This window comes from Ovis canadensis, chromosome 15 (genome assembly GCF_042477335.2).
Source record: "Ovis canadensis isolate MfBH-ARS-UI-01 breed Bighorn chromosome 15, ARS-UI_OviCan_v2, whole genome shotgun sequence".
Lineage (NCBI taxonomy): Eukaryota > Metazoa > Chordata > Mammalia > Artiodactyla > Bovidae > Ovis > Ovis canadensis.
The window spans coordinates 29,614,622-29,632,204 of NC_091259.1; the positions used below are offsets into that span (position 1 = coordinate 29,614,622).

The 17,583-nt window shown below is 44.1% G+C and overlaps 1 protein-coding gene across 2 annotated transcripts in view; it reads left to right on the top strand.

The window, feature by feature from the left end:
• Positions 1 to 772: 772 nt before the first annotated feature.
• Positions 773 to 17,583, top strand: part of HOATZ (HOATZ cilia and flagella associated protein) — a 41,959-nt gene continuing 25,148 nt past the window's right edge. The window contains exons 1-4 of one of the 2 annotated variants that reach the window (XM_069555031.1): positions 773 to 1,167; positions 6,117 to 6,592; positions 7,049 to 7,087; positions 7,897 to 7,967. In XM_069555031.1, coding sequence (XP_069411132.1) covers positions 6,367 to 6,592; positions 7,049 to 7,087; positions 7,897 to 7,967 — 336 coding nt within the window. In that variant the 5' untranslated portion in view covers positions 773 to 1,167; positions 6,117 to 6,366. The remainder of the gene's footprint in view (positions 1,168 to 6,116; positions 6,593 to 7,048; positions 7,088 to 7,896; positions 7,968 to 17,583) is intronic. The other variant, XM_069555030.1, reaches the window with a different exon arrangement.

Sequence of the window (17,583 nt, forward strand, 5' to 3'; positions counted from 1 at the left end):
GGAGTTGGTGATGGACAGGGAGGCCTGGAGTGCTGCGATTCATGGGGTCGCAAAGAGCCGGACACGACTGAGCAACTGAACTGAACTGAAACTCCAATCATTTCTCCTCAGCCTGACTGTTCACGTCTTCCTCCCTGACAAAACCCATGGAGGACTTCCTTGGTGGTCCAGCAGTTAAGAATCCACCTGCCAATGCAGGGGACCCTGGTTCAATCCCTGGTCCAGGGAGATCCCACATACCACGGGGCTACTGGCCGCCGAGCCACAGATACTGAAGCCCACAGGCCGTAAAGCCCGTGCTCTGCAACAGGAGGAGCCGCTGCACTGCAACCTGAAAGCAGCCCCCTGCTCACCACAGCTAGAGGAAACCTGAGTGCCGCAATGACAACCCAGCGCAGCCAAACATTTTTTAAAAATTAAATGGAAAAAAATAAGGCTATGGAAGTTAGAAAATGTCCAGACAGCAATTTGGGTATGTTGAAAGCAGTGAATAAGCTTTCACCATCTTTTGTAATTCCCAACTCTCATCACTCTAGTTTTTATTTAGGAGTCGTAAGTTTAGCCAATATAATAAATTTGCTAAAGCAGGGCGTATTTGTTTTCTACACTCTTCTTGCTTTCCTCCTAACAACTAATCTCACTTCCTTTCCTTAGTACAACATCCCCATCTCCCTAATCACCAAACGCCCAGAAATCAAATACAACGGTAAACAAGCCACTGAATGGTACCTTCCTGGTGCTGTATAAAACAAATGCAATCTTCTGTTTGGGCATTTAAAAACACCACAAGCATTCTTACTTAGATTAAATCATGGATCTCCCTGGTCTCCAGGCATGTCTAGACATGAACCATAAAGGGAATGAGATCCTTGGAGTTTCTCTAGTAACTGCAGACCAAACCAACAGCAACCCTAAGAACAAGCATTCTTTATTTTTTTAAGCAAAACTATCCCACACACATTTCGTCTCATTATTTTAATTTTTTAGTTGCACTACCTACAAAATAAACTACATTTTAAATGTTTGATTTCAGTAGGCAATGCATATTGATGACTTTTATATATGAATTTTATTTTTTTTAATCATCTTTGAAGAAAAGTTTTTTAAATCTAAATTTCAAGGCATCTACCTGCAACCACTGCCTTGGATGACAGCAATTCAGCTCAGGTAAGACATGCAAGATGCAGCTAATAATCATAAAATATCAGGAGGAGGTATTAAATACTGTATTGGGTAAAAATGACTAACAATTTGAAACAATTTGAAAGAATTGCCTTTGTAACCACATCCTAACCAAGACTTACAAGATTGCATATGGTTAATGGAATGGAAGCTATTTTATTTATATATGTATATTTAACTAGAAAGTACAAATTGAACTCTACAGTTATCTCTAGAGAGTTTAGAGGTTAGCTAACTCTGATTACAGCATGTTGCCTGATAATGGCTTGGTATACTGTACATGTTAAAGGTTTACGAAGGATTTATGTAATGTAGTCAACAACGTCATGCTCTCCCAAAGATACTATGAATACAAATCATTGTTCATTGTAAATAACCTGCCTTTTTGCAATTTAACAAGTTAATTTTTACAATTAACATGTTCTGTATTGTACATTTTATACCTTGGTCTCTTACTCTTCACTTTGGTGTACACAGAGCAAATGACGCATTTAACAAAAAAAAGTACTGTTTTTCATATTCAAAGATAATGCTATAACTTACCAAATTCATCCTTGAGAAGATTCTTCTGGTGTTTTAAGAATATGTGAGTTTGGAATGTGTGTTGAATGGTCTAGATCATCTGGGCCTATCCATGTTGAGTGGCATCTGTGAGACCACTTGCTGGGTTTAGGGAATCAGCCTATAGCTGGGGAGTTTTCCTCTGTGGACAATCATTTAGAATTAAGCTATTTGGGTCAATAAAGATCAAAGGGAGGGCTGCTTCCAGTTGAGCCCCAGAAAGTGTGTAATCAAGCAATATTCTTTATTCTCTCCTGATTCATGCACTGAAGAAAACAAAGGGAAGGAGTAACTAAGGGAAAGAATTATTAGTAGAGGTCTCCCAGAAATCCTCACTCTCCTCTTTGCTCAATGTACTCCAAATGCACACATAAACACGTCTACATCCTCAAATGTGGAACTGAGAGAATAAGAAAATACAACCGGTCACAAAACAGTCTTTCTTCCACAGCCCTCACCCTGAATGTCCAAAAGGACGCTTGCTTCAAGGACCTACTCTAGTACTACCTCCTCCATGACACTTCCCCTAACCGATGATGATAATTGTCCTTCATGCCCCACCCCTCTCACTTCTATTTCTACCCCGCCTTGGACATTTACTAGGCACTGTCTTGTATAGTAAATTATGCGTGTTCATTTTGTGTTACCATCTAGGTTGTACATAGGATGGTGGAACGACCCTAGGGGCTAAACATATAGTTGCTGCTGCTGCTGCTGCTAAGTCGCTTCAGTTGTGTCCGACTCTGTGTGACCCCATAGATGGCAGCCACCCACCAGGCTCCCCCGTCCCTGGGATTCTCCAGGCAAGAACACTGGAGTGGGTTGCCATTTCCTTCTCCAATGCATGAAAGTGAAAAGTGAAAGGGAAGTCGCTCAGTCATGTCCGACTCTTAGCGACCCCATGGACTACAGCCTACCAGGCTCCTCCATCCATGGGATTTTCCAGGCAAGAGTATTGGAGTGGGGTGCCATTACCTTCTTCGAAACATATAGCAGGGATTGAAATAAACAATGTACCAGAAGTAGGAATAGTTTTGCCTGAAGTTGACCTGGGCTCGATTCCTGGGTTGGCAAGATCCCCTGGAGAAGGAAACGGCAACCCACTCCAGCAATTCTTGCCTGGAGAATCGCACGGACTGTAGCCTGTCAGGCTCCTCTGTCCATGAGGTCGCAAGAGCTGGACGCGATTTAGCAACTAAACCACCAAAGCTGACCTAGAGGGTATGAAACCGGCCTCCGACCTTAAGCGGCCCAGACTCCCATCTAACTAACGAGTTGGCCGGCTCCCTCTCTTGACTAAAAGAAGATCTGGCTCCCACCCCCACTGAATGGCCCTCCGACAATGTGAGAGCACCCAACGGGAACACAAGAGGGCAGGCGGGACCTCCTGGGCACTCCTCCGGCATGTTACAGGCCACCCAGGCCAACCGCTCTTCGGAAAACTGGAGCCAACCAGCTGATACTCCAGCAAGCTGTTTTCCCTAAAGAGGATGGGTTTTGAAAACTAGGGGGAGGGCCTGGGGTTTATTGGAGGGGGGCGTCGGAGAGAAGGAGCTCTTCCTCCCTCCGGATAGATGAAGAAAATCAACTTCCCAAGATCCTTGCCTCCTCGTCCGGGGCCTGGTCTAGACAGGCTCCCCGCCGCCCCTGCAGGCGGCGTCCTCCCCGCCCCCACCCGGCCCCTCCCCCACCGCCCCTCCCCCACCCGGCCCCTCGCGCCCGCCCCGCCCCCTCCAGCCGCGGGGTTCTGAGGGCGGTTGGTCGGCCACGGCCACGGTCACTTGGCCACTGGGAGCGGCGGGGCGCACCGGGTCGAAAGAGCCGGCTCGAAGGGTTGGGGCCCAGAACTGAAGAGAAGTTTCCTGGGGCTGGCCGGCCCGGCTGAGGGAGGTGGGAGCCGGCCCGAGGAGAGCGGAGGGGAAAGGGAAGGGAAGGAAGGGGACCTGAGAGGCAGAGCCCCGGGAGGCGGGGAGACCGCTGGCCGGGGACGCGGGGTCGGGGGCTCGGTGGCCCAGGTGGGGCCAGCCGGCCGGGCTCCCCCGGGAGTCACCCGGGCCTGGGGTGGGGGCCGAACCAGCAGGCGGCAGGTTGCCGCTGGAGCGCCGCCCGCCGGCCTCGCCAAGCGTGCGCGGCACGTCCGGCAGGGGCCCAGCGCAGCCCCACGGGCCGAGCGAGAGTCGCTGGGGGGCGGCTCGGAGGCGTCCTCTGGGGCCCCGCGTCCTGGGCCTCGTGCCCCGGCCCTGTCGGGTGTCGCCCCCGGGGAAATGTGGGGTCGCGGCGGGCCTGATCTCTCCCGCTCGCCTGGTCAGGGACACCGCGTCGGCGCTGCGAACCGTCTGAGAGCTTCGAGCCCGCGGGCGCCCGGTGCTCGGTTTGTAGGCAGTGTAATTAGCTGATTGTACTCTCATGCTTACAATCACTAGTTCCACTGCCATCAAAACAAGGCACAGCATCACCCGCCGCCCTGCGGGGAGGAGGACGCCACCCTCGGCGGCTAACCGCCGACCTCAAGCGTTCGCGAAGAGTGCTCAGGGCTTCGCGATCCGATGCGTCAGCGTTTAGCTCTGCTGGCGGAGCACGTTGTCAGCTTGCTAGTAACCCCCTTGCAAACTCCTGCAAGCTGCTGCTTCTAGATACTGTTAAACTGTTAGCCATCTCTAAGAGTAAAAGCAAAACGGTGCAATCCCATGTAAACAAAGCGAAATCCGTGGTGTTGAACGGCCTTAAGACTTTTTAACTGCTGGGTGGAGCCCCCACGTAGCGTTTAATGCTGCTTGCTGTGATTCGTTGCCCCTGTTTTTCATTATTTAGTAGTTCAGTTCAGTTGCTCAGTCGTGTCGGACTCTTTGTGACCCCATGGACTGCTGCACTCCAGGCTTCCCTGTCCATCACCAACTCCGGGAGCTTTCTCAAACTCATGTCCATCGAGTCGGTGATGCCATCCAACCAGCTCATCCTCTCATTATTTAGTAGGGTATTCACCAAGACACCAAGTGAGCTATTGCTGAACCTTGCCTATTACAACGTCTATGGAGCACCAACCTCAGACGCAGTTTGTGATAAACGTAAACATTTTTCCTGTGAGTCTAGTTACTAGGCAGTGTAGTTAGCTGATTGCTAATAATACCAATCACTAACCACACGGCCAGGTAAAAAGATTTGGGAATTCATCCAAATGAGCTGCATATATATATCAATGTGGGGGGCTTGGCGAGGGGGATTGGAATTTGCTGCTATTGCCCATTGCTTATTTATCAATAGCTTAACCAAGAGAGAAGTCAACATTTTAGGTGCTAAATATACAATGTATGTTTTATATAGATAGATACATAGATACATATATGATTTTTCAATATCCCTTCAGTCTCTGAACCAAAAAATGTTCAGATATATTGGAGAATAGAATTTTTTTCCTTAGCTGTCATTGTATAGATTTGTAATTATCAGCTTTTGAACTATATTTTTGTGACTGTATTAATATCTTGAAAGAATAAAGTGTCAAAAGGAAACAAAATTGTGGTTATTACCAATATGTTCATGTCCTTTCCTAAATTGGTTTTATGATTTCCATCTCAATTCCTCCCACAGTAATTACAACTTTCCTATCGCTGAAAGAGTTAAATTGTTCCTAGATTAACCAGATCTCCGGGGAAAGCTACACATATAACATTTGTTAACATTTTTGTAGAAACATATTAACAAAAATGTTTATAGTGTATTTTTCATCCCACTTATCCGATATATTTAAGTAATCATTTACAGCTCTTGCCGTAAAAGCAGCTTTTAGTGGGACTGACGATCTAAATCAAGCTTCTTTCCGTAAGATTGGCCTTACAGATTCAGGGGTGAAGGTGAAATCGCTCAGTCGTGTCCGACTCTTGTGACCCCGTGGACTGTAGCCTACCAGGCTTCTCCATCCATGGGATTCTCCAGGCAAGAATACTGGAGTGGGTTACCATTTCCTTCTCCAGGAGATCTTCCAGACCCAGGGATCGAACCCGGTTCTCCCACATTGGCGGCAGACGCTTTAACCTCTGAGCCACCAGGGAAGCTCAGATTCAGGGGGGAAATGTGTAAAAAACTATACACATGGGTACCTATCAGCCCAGTTTCGACCTCTAGCTACCATAGGCTATGATGTTAGCTGCCCTGTTGAATTCATCAATACAGGCCCAGAACCTCCCCATAGAGGGTGCTGCGCTACAGCAATCTGGTGTGGAAAAGGGTTTGGGGCGGTGGAACTGAGGAACTGAAAGCTTTATTTAGATAGTTTCGGGGAAAGGAAGCTGGTCTGGCGGGGATACGAGGAAGGAGGGTGGGGGAAGGAGGCTGAGGATGAAAAAGCTGAAGTGCTCCCCCACTGACTCCAACAGGACAAGACGCCCCAAAGTGGATGCTTTGACTCTCCTATTCGGACCCCAAGGCTTGGACAGGTCCCGAAGCCTGTGATCACTGCAGAAATGGGATTCAGGTGACCTACAAGCACGCGCCAGACCCCAACATCTACCGAGCAAACCAAGGGCTTCCGGCCGTGGCGGTTGCCAACTTGGCGGGTTTCCGGGGTGAGGGCGGGGCGGGGCTGAGAGACCGGCAAAGGAGCTTGGAGAAGCGTCCTCAGTTGCCATGGAAACGAGGCCCAGCAGCAGTCTTAGCAGCCCAGAGGAGTCCTGTGAAGCTTTTCCCCAAGGATTGCTAGTGTTCACCGGCTCTTCGGATCGCGATGCCAACTTGGCCAAGCAGTTCTGGATCGGGGCGTCAATGTACCCCCACAACGAATCTCAGCTGGTGCTCTCCAGAGGTAGCAGCCAGCGTCTGCCGGTGGCGAGGCCTTCCAAGAGCAGTGCACAGGGTGAGTAACCCACGGGGAAGATACTAGAGCCCCGCCCAGGAGAAACTGCAGAACCTAGTTCTAAAGAGTCTTTCATTCAAATATCTAAACCTCTATACAAACAATTTTAAAATCATCTCTGCAATTTTTCCACCCCAAAATGATCAGTGGTGTCTTTGTTATATTTAAAAAGCACATCTGAAAATATCCCCTGGGTTATGACATCTATTTGTCTAAACAGTGTAGAATAGTCTGGGCAAATGTTGGGTGAAATGAAAGACAGTCGTTTACATAATTGAGTTCAAACATGAAAACCCTAGAGAAGTTTGAAGGCAGAGTCAATATTAGGAAACAAGTTCCCTGACCTGTAAGGCCTAAAATGGGGAAACTGCAATTTTTATAGGTATAGAAAACTTAAATACCTTTAATGCTATGGTTTTTCCAGTTATCTCTTTACCTCCCTTTTGTATTTTTTAGAGAAAACTTATTTCCAGCCTTTTTCCCTTGAGGAAAGCAGTAAGTACAAAGTTTTATGCCTTTCAAAATCCTGATTTCTAGATTCTTTAAAAACAAATCTAAGAATTTTTTTAAAAATTAAAAAATATATAGATAATAAGTATAAGGATACAACTTCATACTTTGGCATAACTTTCTGAAAGCATACCAGGACCCTGCCTCAGGGACCAATTCGTTTATCCAGAGGAAAATGCCTAAATTCCTGTAACCCTTTGAATAGGAATTGTAATATCTGATACTACAAGTTTGTTCTGTTTAGAGACCTTTTCTTATCTCTAGACTCAGGCTTGGAGGAGGCAATGGCACCCCACTCCAGTACTCTTGCCTGGAAAATCCCATGGACAGAGGAGCCTGATAGGCTGCAGTCCATGGGGTCGCTAAGAGTCGGACACGACTGAGCAACTTCACTTTGACTTTTCACTTTTATGCATTGGAGAAGGAAATGGCAACCCACTCCAGTATTCTTGCCTGGAGAATCCCAGGGATGGGGAGCCTAGTGGGCTGCCATCTATGGGGTCACACAGAGTCGGACACAACTGAAGCAACTTAGCAGCAGCAGCAGCAGGAGCAGCAGCAGCAGCAGCAGCAGATTCAGGCTACTCCTCTTCTAAAGAGATTAAAGGTTCCTTGCAGTCAGAGCTAATTAATTCAGTCTCCAGTTATTTATGAATTTGGTTCATAAAGTTGCAAGACAGTACATATTTATGTTACCTTCCTACTCTATGTATTACCTTTTAACCTTTAATTTTTATCGTTATTATAAAATCATGATAAAATTATTTCAGATTGAATTTGACTGTTTTCTTTAGAGAGTAGAGATGTCACTGCTGAAACCCTAAAGATTCAGGAATCCGAGGAGAAAAAAAAGTATCTCCAAAAGGTAGGCCAATATTTCAGAAAGTTATTTGATTTTCATTAAAATTTCATTATCATTTTCTGTGTGTGTTTTAGTCGCTCAGTCCTATCTGACTCTTTTCAACCCCATGGACTATAGCCCGCCAGGCTCCTCTGTTCATGGAGTTCTCCAGGCAAGAATACTGGAGTGTGTTGCCATGCCCTTCTCCATTATTTTCCAAGTCATCCCAATATTCTTTTTTTTAATGTGCATATATAGAAATTTCCTGCTTCTGGTATATCGGTGTGGGTGTTGAAGAACCTTTATTAGAACTTTAATTGAAGATTAAGAAATTCTATTAAACTTTGGCAGTTCTCAGTCTCTGCAAAAGCCCAAGGATGTATAAGAACAATGAAAACAGAGGGAAGTGGGGGAAAATGGATTCACACACTTTCCATCCAATAAGGCCCTAAATCATATACAAAGTTGTAAGAAGAGAAATAGTGTAAGAACAGGAAAAAGTGAAGAGAATTGACTGTCTTGCTGTGCTGTGCTGTGTCGCTCAGTCGTGTCTGACTCTTTGATGAACCGACTGTCTTAATAGGTCAAAATTAAATGATCAGAGGAATGAGTCTGTCGTCTAGAACCATTTTGATTAAAGGCCACAATTCAACACGTTGGTGGTGTCAAATCAACTGAACATGTCTCTTCTTGGCAACCTCCCTTGTCTGCTTTTCTTGTTGCAGGCGCAGACTTTAACTCAATAATTAGTACAGTGATTTATAGAAACATTTTGTTTGGTTAATGGGGAGATTCCATTCCTGTAAGTGTTCCTGTACTATAAAAGCAAAGATAGAGGATTTGTCTGACCTAATGTCTTTAATCACCGGATCTATTGGCAAACTCCAAAAGACTTATTGGGAATTCTACATAAATTACAGAACAATCATTTGAGTTTGCTGATCACATTAGTTCCCTTTGTGGACTCTTGGTGATTCCTCCAAACAAATTAAGTGATTAGAAATAGTCAGCATTTTCTTCTCTCCTGGGGATACTATATACTGTATATTTATACCAGGACTTAATGAGGGGGAAGAGAACTTAATTTTCAGTGAGGCAAAAATCATTAAAATTCTACTTCTTCAGCACATTTTAATTTCATTTTTGGAAGAGATTAGAAATAAAAGATTAAAGACAAACTATTTCCAATTTTTATCATTTTTTGTCAAACAATTTAAGACAATTTGAGGAGTTACAAGTGAATTTCATGCTAATGGACTATTATATTAGTAGTCTTAGAACTGATTTCCTTGCCTCAGTTTCTTCTATTATTAATTAATTAATACCCAGATATCTACTGAGAACCTGTCACATGCCAAGTACTATCATAGATGCCGGGAATATAAAGATGTATTCCCTGACTTCGAGGAGTTTATAATCTGGTGGGGGAGAATGCCAATTAAATAATGCATTATTATGATAGATATATGCACATAATACATTATTATGGTAGAGATACACACATAGAACTATGGGAACACATTGAAGGACATCAAAGTCAAGCTTAAGGATTCAAGAACTCTTCTCAAAAGAACTGCGTTTCAAAGAATGTATAGACTTGACCAATCAAGTAATATCCTCCATGCTAAACTAGTTATCTTCCTAAAACCCAAGTCCTGTTATGCTGCTTTCTTACTGTATTCGTCTGCTAGGGTTGCCATAACAAAATACCACAGAACAGGTGGCTTAAATAACAGAATTTTATTTTCTCGCAGTTGTGGAGGCTGGAAGCCTGAGATCAGGGTGCCTCCAGAGTTGGTTTCTGATGAGGCCTCATTCCCAGGCTTCTGCAATAGATGGTCACTTTCTCGGTGCATCCTCAAATGGTAGCAGGAGCTCTGGTGTCTCTTCATCATCTTATAAGGACATCAGTGCTATTATATTAGGACCCCACCGTTATGACCTCATTTAACTTGAACCACCTTTCTAAAAGCTCTGTTTCCAAATAGAGTTACACTGAGGGTTAGGGTTTCAACATGGAAATTGCAGGAGTGGGGATGGGAATGATATATTTCAATCTATATATCTGGTTTCATTTTTCTCCCTAGCTTTTCTGCGGGATGGAGACCAAACTCTCCAGCGTGGTATTCAAGTTCTTTCACAGTCTGACCATGACCTAACTGTCTTCTACCACTCTCCTTCCTTCCCCTATTCACCACCCTCTACCCCAAAAGCAGCGTCCTCTGTCCAGCTGGTGCTCAGCCACTAGGCTAGGGCACACTGTGTACCCTTTGCCATATGTGCTCTGATGGTAAATGGGTAAATATTAATATATTTTTGCTAAACCTAAACACACACATTATCCTGTGATATCTGCCAAATTGTACATTAAGTCAAATAGGTTCTGCAAGGCAGTATAAACAAGACTCTATCTTTTGAGAATAAAAGAGCCCTAACCAAGCAGCAAACCAGCAGGACAGAAAGAGAATATTACTGAAACTGCCCTGTGAGGATATAGGAGATCTGAGTCAGCATGGTGTGATACAATTAAGAGAATCATGTAATAATTGAATGCTCTTATAGATATCCTCTTTACCATCTGAGCCACTGGGGAGGCCAATGGATGGGAACTTGGACAAACTGCAGGAGATGATGAGGGACAGGGAGGCCTGGCATGCTGCAGTCCACGGGGTCGTGAGGAGCTGGACACGACTTGGCAACTGAACAACAACAATAGATGTCCTCAGATACCATTGTGATCTAGTACTCATAACACCCAATTTAGTGAGTGCATACCATGTGGTATGTATACTAAGCTAAGCACTGTATATGCATCAACGCATACTCTCCTTAAAATAACCTCATGATTGTTCCCATTTAATCAAACGAGGCTTAAATGATCTTCCAAAGTTCCCACAACTGAAAAGTGGCTGAGTCTAAATTCAAAGCCTGTATCCTAATTCCAAAGCCTGTGAGTCTCATTTTATTGTACTCATTGATGGCCAAGGTATTGTTCAAGTGTGCTGCTGAAGACTCTAAAATTCAAAACTGTGGTATGAATACAAGTACGAGAAACAGTGTTTCCAGCCCTCTGGAACTGTACACTGTTTCTTCAACCTGCGGTGCACTTTTGTGTGTCTTCCTAAAATGCTGTCCCGCATTTACCTTCAAGTTTCAACTCAAATACAACCTCAAATACAGCTTCTCTCTGAAGCCTTCCCAGAGGTGACTTGGACACTACAGAATGAATAGGTCCCTTCTCTGTGCTCCCAGAGCAAGTCATGATCTGTGTTACAGCTGCATGTGGATGTTTCTGTCTCTCCTGCTAGATTCCAGGCACCATACTGTAGAGGACTTCGGAGACAAGCTGGGTTTGGAAGTCTGACTCTGCCACTTACTCTCAATGACCTTGAGAAGCCTACTTAACCCCTGTAAGGCTCAGCTCTCTCAGACAGAGAAGCAGCAGTGATAAAAATATCCCCCTCATCCAGCTGGTATAAGATATGTAAAACACTTGGCCATCATTTGCTCTCGACAAATTCCAGTTCTCTTTTCCTCCATGAGGGCAGAGGTCATTTCCTATTTGCTTAACCCTGATGCTCATCTCGGAGAAGGCAATGGCACCCCACTCCAGTACTCTTGCCTAGAAAATCCCATGGACGCAGGAGCCTGGTAGGCTGCAGTCCATGGGGTCGCTAGGAGTCAGACACGACTGAGCGACTTCACTTTCACTTTTCACTTTCATGCATTGGAGAAGGCAATGGCAAACCACTCCAGTGTTCTTGCCTGGAGAATCCCAGGGACGGGGGAGCCTGGTGGGCTGCCGTCTCTGGGGTCACACAGAGTTGGACACGACTGAAGCAACTTAGCAGCAGCAGTAGCAGATGCTCGTCTACCTATTGAAACTCAATAGATATTTGTTGATAGAAAAAAAATTGCATAACTGAGTTAATGAAGGAATGAACATATGCTCTATACAGTGATAATGTCATTTTGGTTAGCCTTTTGCATGTGTATACACCTGACAAATTTTTCCAGGCTGACAGTTTTTGTAAGAATACTCTCCAAAGCTAGCCTATTTGCCAGTCTACTTTAGGATCAATTTAGCACCTGCCCCCGCCTCTCAGTTTTGCTTTTACCTCTGCTGCTGCTGCTGCTGAGTCGCTTCAGTCGTGTCCAACTCCATGCGACCCCATAGACGGCAGCCCACCAGGCTGCCCCCTCCCTGGGATTCTCCAGGCAAGAACACTGGAGTGGGTTGCCATTGCCTTTTCCAATGCAGGAAAGTGAAAAGGGAAAGTGAAGTCACTCAGTCGTATCCGACTCTTAGCAACCCCATGGACCGCAGCCTACAGGCTCCTCCGTCCGTGGGATTTTCCAGGCAAGAATACTGGAGTGGGGTGCCACTGCCTTCTACCTCATGGGTCTATATATGATAGGCGGAAATGTGACTCCTTGTAATTACTAAAACTTGGACTCTATTTTTGGATGACACTGTTTTTTTAAGATTGTAGTACTCTCTCTACATTGCTGCCACCACCATTCTAGAATTTTCAGCTTGATGGAAGAAAATAAATGCGGTGGGAGGTTCTATTAATTTGCAGATCTTCTACATATTTTGAACACATACATTTGTAAGTAAATTCCTGGTATGATTTTCATTCTAAAATGGTAAAAAATATTCCCCATCAAGTCACTTAAAGTTTTTTTTTCTTTTCACAGTCTCCTTAAAATTAATGAAAATCTGAAAATTTATCTCTCTCTCTCCTAAAAATACCTTTGTAGCTTTTCTCCCCAATTGATATTGATTGATTTTTTCAGTTGTTGAACTTTTTAAAATTTTAATGTTATCCTCCATCTTGGAATATCTTCCAGGTATACATTATAAATACTTTGGTTAGTAGAAAAAATGCTATTAATCACAAGTACTATTTCTGTGATGGATAGCCATGGCAGAAAATCAAGAACAATTTGAGTCCATCAAGATTAAATGACTTACTCTGTCCATAAAGGAAACCTTATAGCTCTGTACTGGCCCATTATTCTTCCTTTGAGAGTTCTAAAGTAGTCTGAAAACATTATCATAAATGAATAGTCAGCTAATTCTTTGAAATCATAAAACTAATTTGCTTTTTAGTTTTGCCACCTTTAAGAAAGCTCTTTACCTGATTATCTCTTTATGAAAATGATTATAAATTATTCCTTTTCTGGGAGGGGAAGAAAAGATCAGAGCAGTACTTTAAGGCATGTATATAGACAACATATTCATAAACATCCATCTGGAATCAGAGTTTAATGTGAGTGAATATAAACTAAAGGTTTTTAGAAGGAAAAGATCTCTTCTGTGAATCAGCAATAAAGATATACTCTTTATCAGGCTTCCCTGGTGGCTCAGACAGTAAAGAGTCTGCCTCCAGTGCAGGAGACCTGGGTTCAATCCCTGGGTCAGGAAGATCCCCTGAAGAAAGAAATGGCAACCCACTCCAGCATTCTCACCTGGAGAATTCCATGGACAAAGGAGCCTGGTGGGCTACAGTCCATAGCATCACAGAGTCGGACATGACTGAGCAATTAACATTTTATCAGGAGTGGGATTTAAATCTGTTCAGTCTCACAACCTGTACAACCAATGCTAACTATGGGGTAAGTCTTCCTCAAAAGTCAATTTGCAGGCTTCTCTGGTGGCTCAGTGGCAAAGAATCTGCCTGCCAAGGCAGGAGACACAGATTCAATCCCTGATCCAGGAAAATCCCACACGTCATGGAGCAACGAAGCCTCTGCACCACAACTATTGAGTCTGTGCGCTAGAGCCTGGGGGCCACAACTACTGAAGCCTGCATACCCCAGAGCGTGTACAGCCACAAGAAAAGCCACTGCAATGGAAAGCCCGCACAGCAACAAAGGCCCAGCACAGCCAAAACTAAATAAATACATTTTAATTTTTTTTAAGAAAAAAGAAATTCCTATTTCTTAAACAAAAAAAGTCAGTTTGCTATATGACTGACACTTCAGTGAACCAGAAGCAAATCATTCTATGCTGAGATCATGCTTAGAAGAAGAATCTAAGAAATTTCACAAAGATGCATTTTTAGATACCAAATCACAAAAGTGGAAACCTTTAACATTATCCTCCATTATCTTATACTTTGAAGGGACACTCAGAATCATGTTAATCAGTTTTGTAGAGCCAAACCAAAGATGTAAGGAATTTCCTCAGTATCATTGTCCAGGATGTTCAGTTAAAAGAAAATCCTTTTTGGTATCAAATTGCCCAGGAATGGCTACCCAGACAAATCAAAATTTTCTCAGTCTCAGTGTTACCTGGCTTTGTTTTAATTTTGCTTTCCTGCCCTTCAGTTCAGTTCAGTTCAGTCACTCAGTCGTGTCCAACTCTGCGACCCCATGAATCGCAGCACACCAGGCCTCCCTGTCCATCACCAACTCCTGGAGTTCACACAAACTTATATGCATTGAGTTGGTGATGCCATCCAGCCATCTCATCCTCTGTTGTCTCCTTCTCCTCCTGCCCCTAATCCCTCCCAGCATCAGGGTCTTTTCCAATGAGTCAACTCTTCACATGAGGTGGCCAAAGTATTAGAGTTTCAGCCTCAGCATCAGTCCTTCCAATGAACACCCAAGACTGGTCACCCTTAGGATGGACTGGTTGGATCTCCTTGCAGTCGAAAGGACTCGTAAGAGTCTTCTCCAACATCACAGTTCAAAAGCATCAATTCTTCAGCACTCAGCTTTCTTCACAATCCAACTCTCACATCCATACATGACCACTGGAAAAACCATAGTCTTGACTAGACAATCCTTTGTGCCCTTATGTAGTAATAAAATCCTTTTCCTCCATAAAATGAATACCATTAGGAATTGGTGGGTTTCTCCTTCACCAACAAGATACTTATTTAAATTCTTGTTGCAAATTTGTCAAAGAATTCAAGTGGAAGAATAATAAAAACAGACTGTATTCACCACATCAAGCAAATATTTTGGTAGCAAATGATAATTAAAAGATTGCATAAATATGAATTACTCTTTTATATCCTCTGTTGTACTGCTTTGTCTTCAAACATTATTCAATCTTGGGAAACATTTAAGGTTGACAGATAAGGTTTCCCTCTTAATCTTCTTTAGTAACATCTATAGTCCACCAAAGGCTTCCCAGGCGGTGCTAGTGGTAAAGAACCTTCCTGCCTGCCAGTGCAGGAGACAGACATGAGTTTGATCCCTGGGTTGAGAAGATCCCCTGGAGGAGGGCATAGCAGTCCACTCCAGTATTCTTGCCTGGAGAATCCCATGGACAGAGGAGCCTGGTGTGCTACAGTCCACAGGGTCACAAAGAGTCAGACACAACTAAAGGGACTTAACACACACACACACACACACACACACACACACACTCACACACACACAGAGTCCACCAAAAGATACCTGGGGTGAGAAATGATATTTGAGATCAAATAGTTGAATTCATTGCCCCAGACAGACCCATCCCCAGAGTTAGATAGGGTCATGCCCCAAATGCATCTCATCTTTTTTTCCAAAGATCTCTTTATCTTCTCTTCTGTATGCATTCACTTTAAGAACAAAATAAAAGCATTTTAAGCCCTATAGTACAATTAGGCAAGGACCCATACTATTGCCTGGTAAAACATGACTAAATGAAACTAATGAACACAGAACAAAGCAAAGAAGATCGTGTATTTTTTTTTAATAAAGTCAGAACTATTTGATTCCAGCTACATGAAGCCCTATTGTTCAAATTAGTAAACACCTTATAAGCAGTGAAAGTGAAAGTGAAGTCGCTCAGTCAGGTCCGACTCTTTGCAACCCTGTGGACTGTAGCCTACCATGCTCCTCTGTCTATTGCATTCTCCAGGCAAGAGTGCTGGAGTGGGTTGCCATTTCCTTCTCCAGAGGCTCTTCGCGACCCAGGGAATGAACCCAGGTCTCCCACATTGTAGGCAGACGCCTTATCATCTGAGCCACCAGTTCAGTTCAGTTCAGTCGCTCAGTCATGTTCGACTCTTTGCGACCCCATGAATCGCAGCACGCCAGGCCTTCCTGTTCATCGCCATCTCCCGGAGTTCACGCAGACTCACATCCATCAAGTCAGTGATGCCATCCAGCCATTTCATCCTCTGTCGTCCCCTTCTCCTCCTGTCCCTAATCCCTCCCAGCATCAAAGTCTCTTCCAATGAATCAACTCTTCGCATGAGGTGGCCCAAGTACTGGAGTTTCAGCTTTAGCATCATTCCTTCCAAAGAAATCCCAGGGCTGATCTCCTTTAGAATGGACTGGTTGGATCTCCTTGCAGTCCAAGGGACTCTCAAGAGTCTTCTCCAACACCACACTTCAAAAGCATCAATTCTTCGGCACTCAGCCTTCTTCACAGTCCAACTCTCACATCCATACATGACCACTGGAAAAACCATAGCCTTGACTAGACAGACTTTTGTTGGCAAAGTAATGTCTTTGCTTTTGAATATGGTATCTAGGTTGGTCATAACTTTTCTTCCAAGAAGTAAACGTCTTTTAATTTCATGGCTGCAGTCACCATCTGCAGTGATTTTGGAGCCCCCCAAAATAAAGTCTGACACTGTTTCCACTGTTTCCCCATCTATTTCCCATGAAGTGATGGGACCGGGTGCCATGATCTTCATTTTCTGAATGTTGAGCTTTAAGCCAACTTTTTCACTCTCCACTTTCACTTTCATCAAGAGGCTTTTTAGCTCCTCTTCACTTTCTGCCTTAAGGGTGGTGTTATCTGCATATCTGAGGTTATTGATATTTCTCCCAGCAATCTTGATTCCAGCTTGTGTTTCTTCCAGTCCAGCGTTTCTCATGATGCACTCTGCAGAGAAGTTAAATAAGCAGGGTGACAATATACAGCCTTGATGTACTCCTTTTCCTATCTGGAACCAGTCTGTTGTTCCATGTCCAGTTCGAACTGTTGCGTCCTGACCTGCATACGGATTTCTCAAGAGGCAGGTCAGGTGGTCTGGTATTCCCATCTCTTTCAGAATTTTCCACACTTTATTGTGATCCACACAGTCAAAGGCTTTGGCATAGTCAGTAAAGCAGAAATAGAAGTTTTTCTGGAACTCTCTTGCTTTTTCCATGATCCAGCGGATGTTGGCAATTTGATCTCTGGTTCCTCTGCCTTTTCTAAAACCAGCTTGAACATCTGGAAGTTCACAGTTCACATATTGTTGAAGCCTGGCTTGGAGAATTTTGAGCACTACTTTACTAGCGTGTGAGATGAGTGCAATTGTGCAATAGTTTGAGCATTCTTTGGCATTGCCTTTCTTTGGGATTGGAATGAAAACTGACCTTTTCCAGCCCTGTGGCCACTGCTGAGTTTTCCAAATTTGCTGGCATAATGAGTGCAGCCCTTTCACAGCATCATCTTTCAGGATTTGAAATAGCTCAACTGGAATTCCATCACCTCCACTAGCTTTGTTCGTAGTGATGCTTTCTAAGGCCCACTTGACTTCACATTCCAGGATGTCTGGCTCTAGATGAGTGATCACACCATTGTGATTATCCGGGTCATGAAGATCTTTTTTGTACAGTTCTTCTGTGTATTCTTGCTACCTCTTCTTAATATCTTCTGCTTCTGTTAGGTCCATACCATTTCTGTTCTTTACCGAGC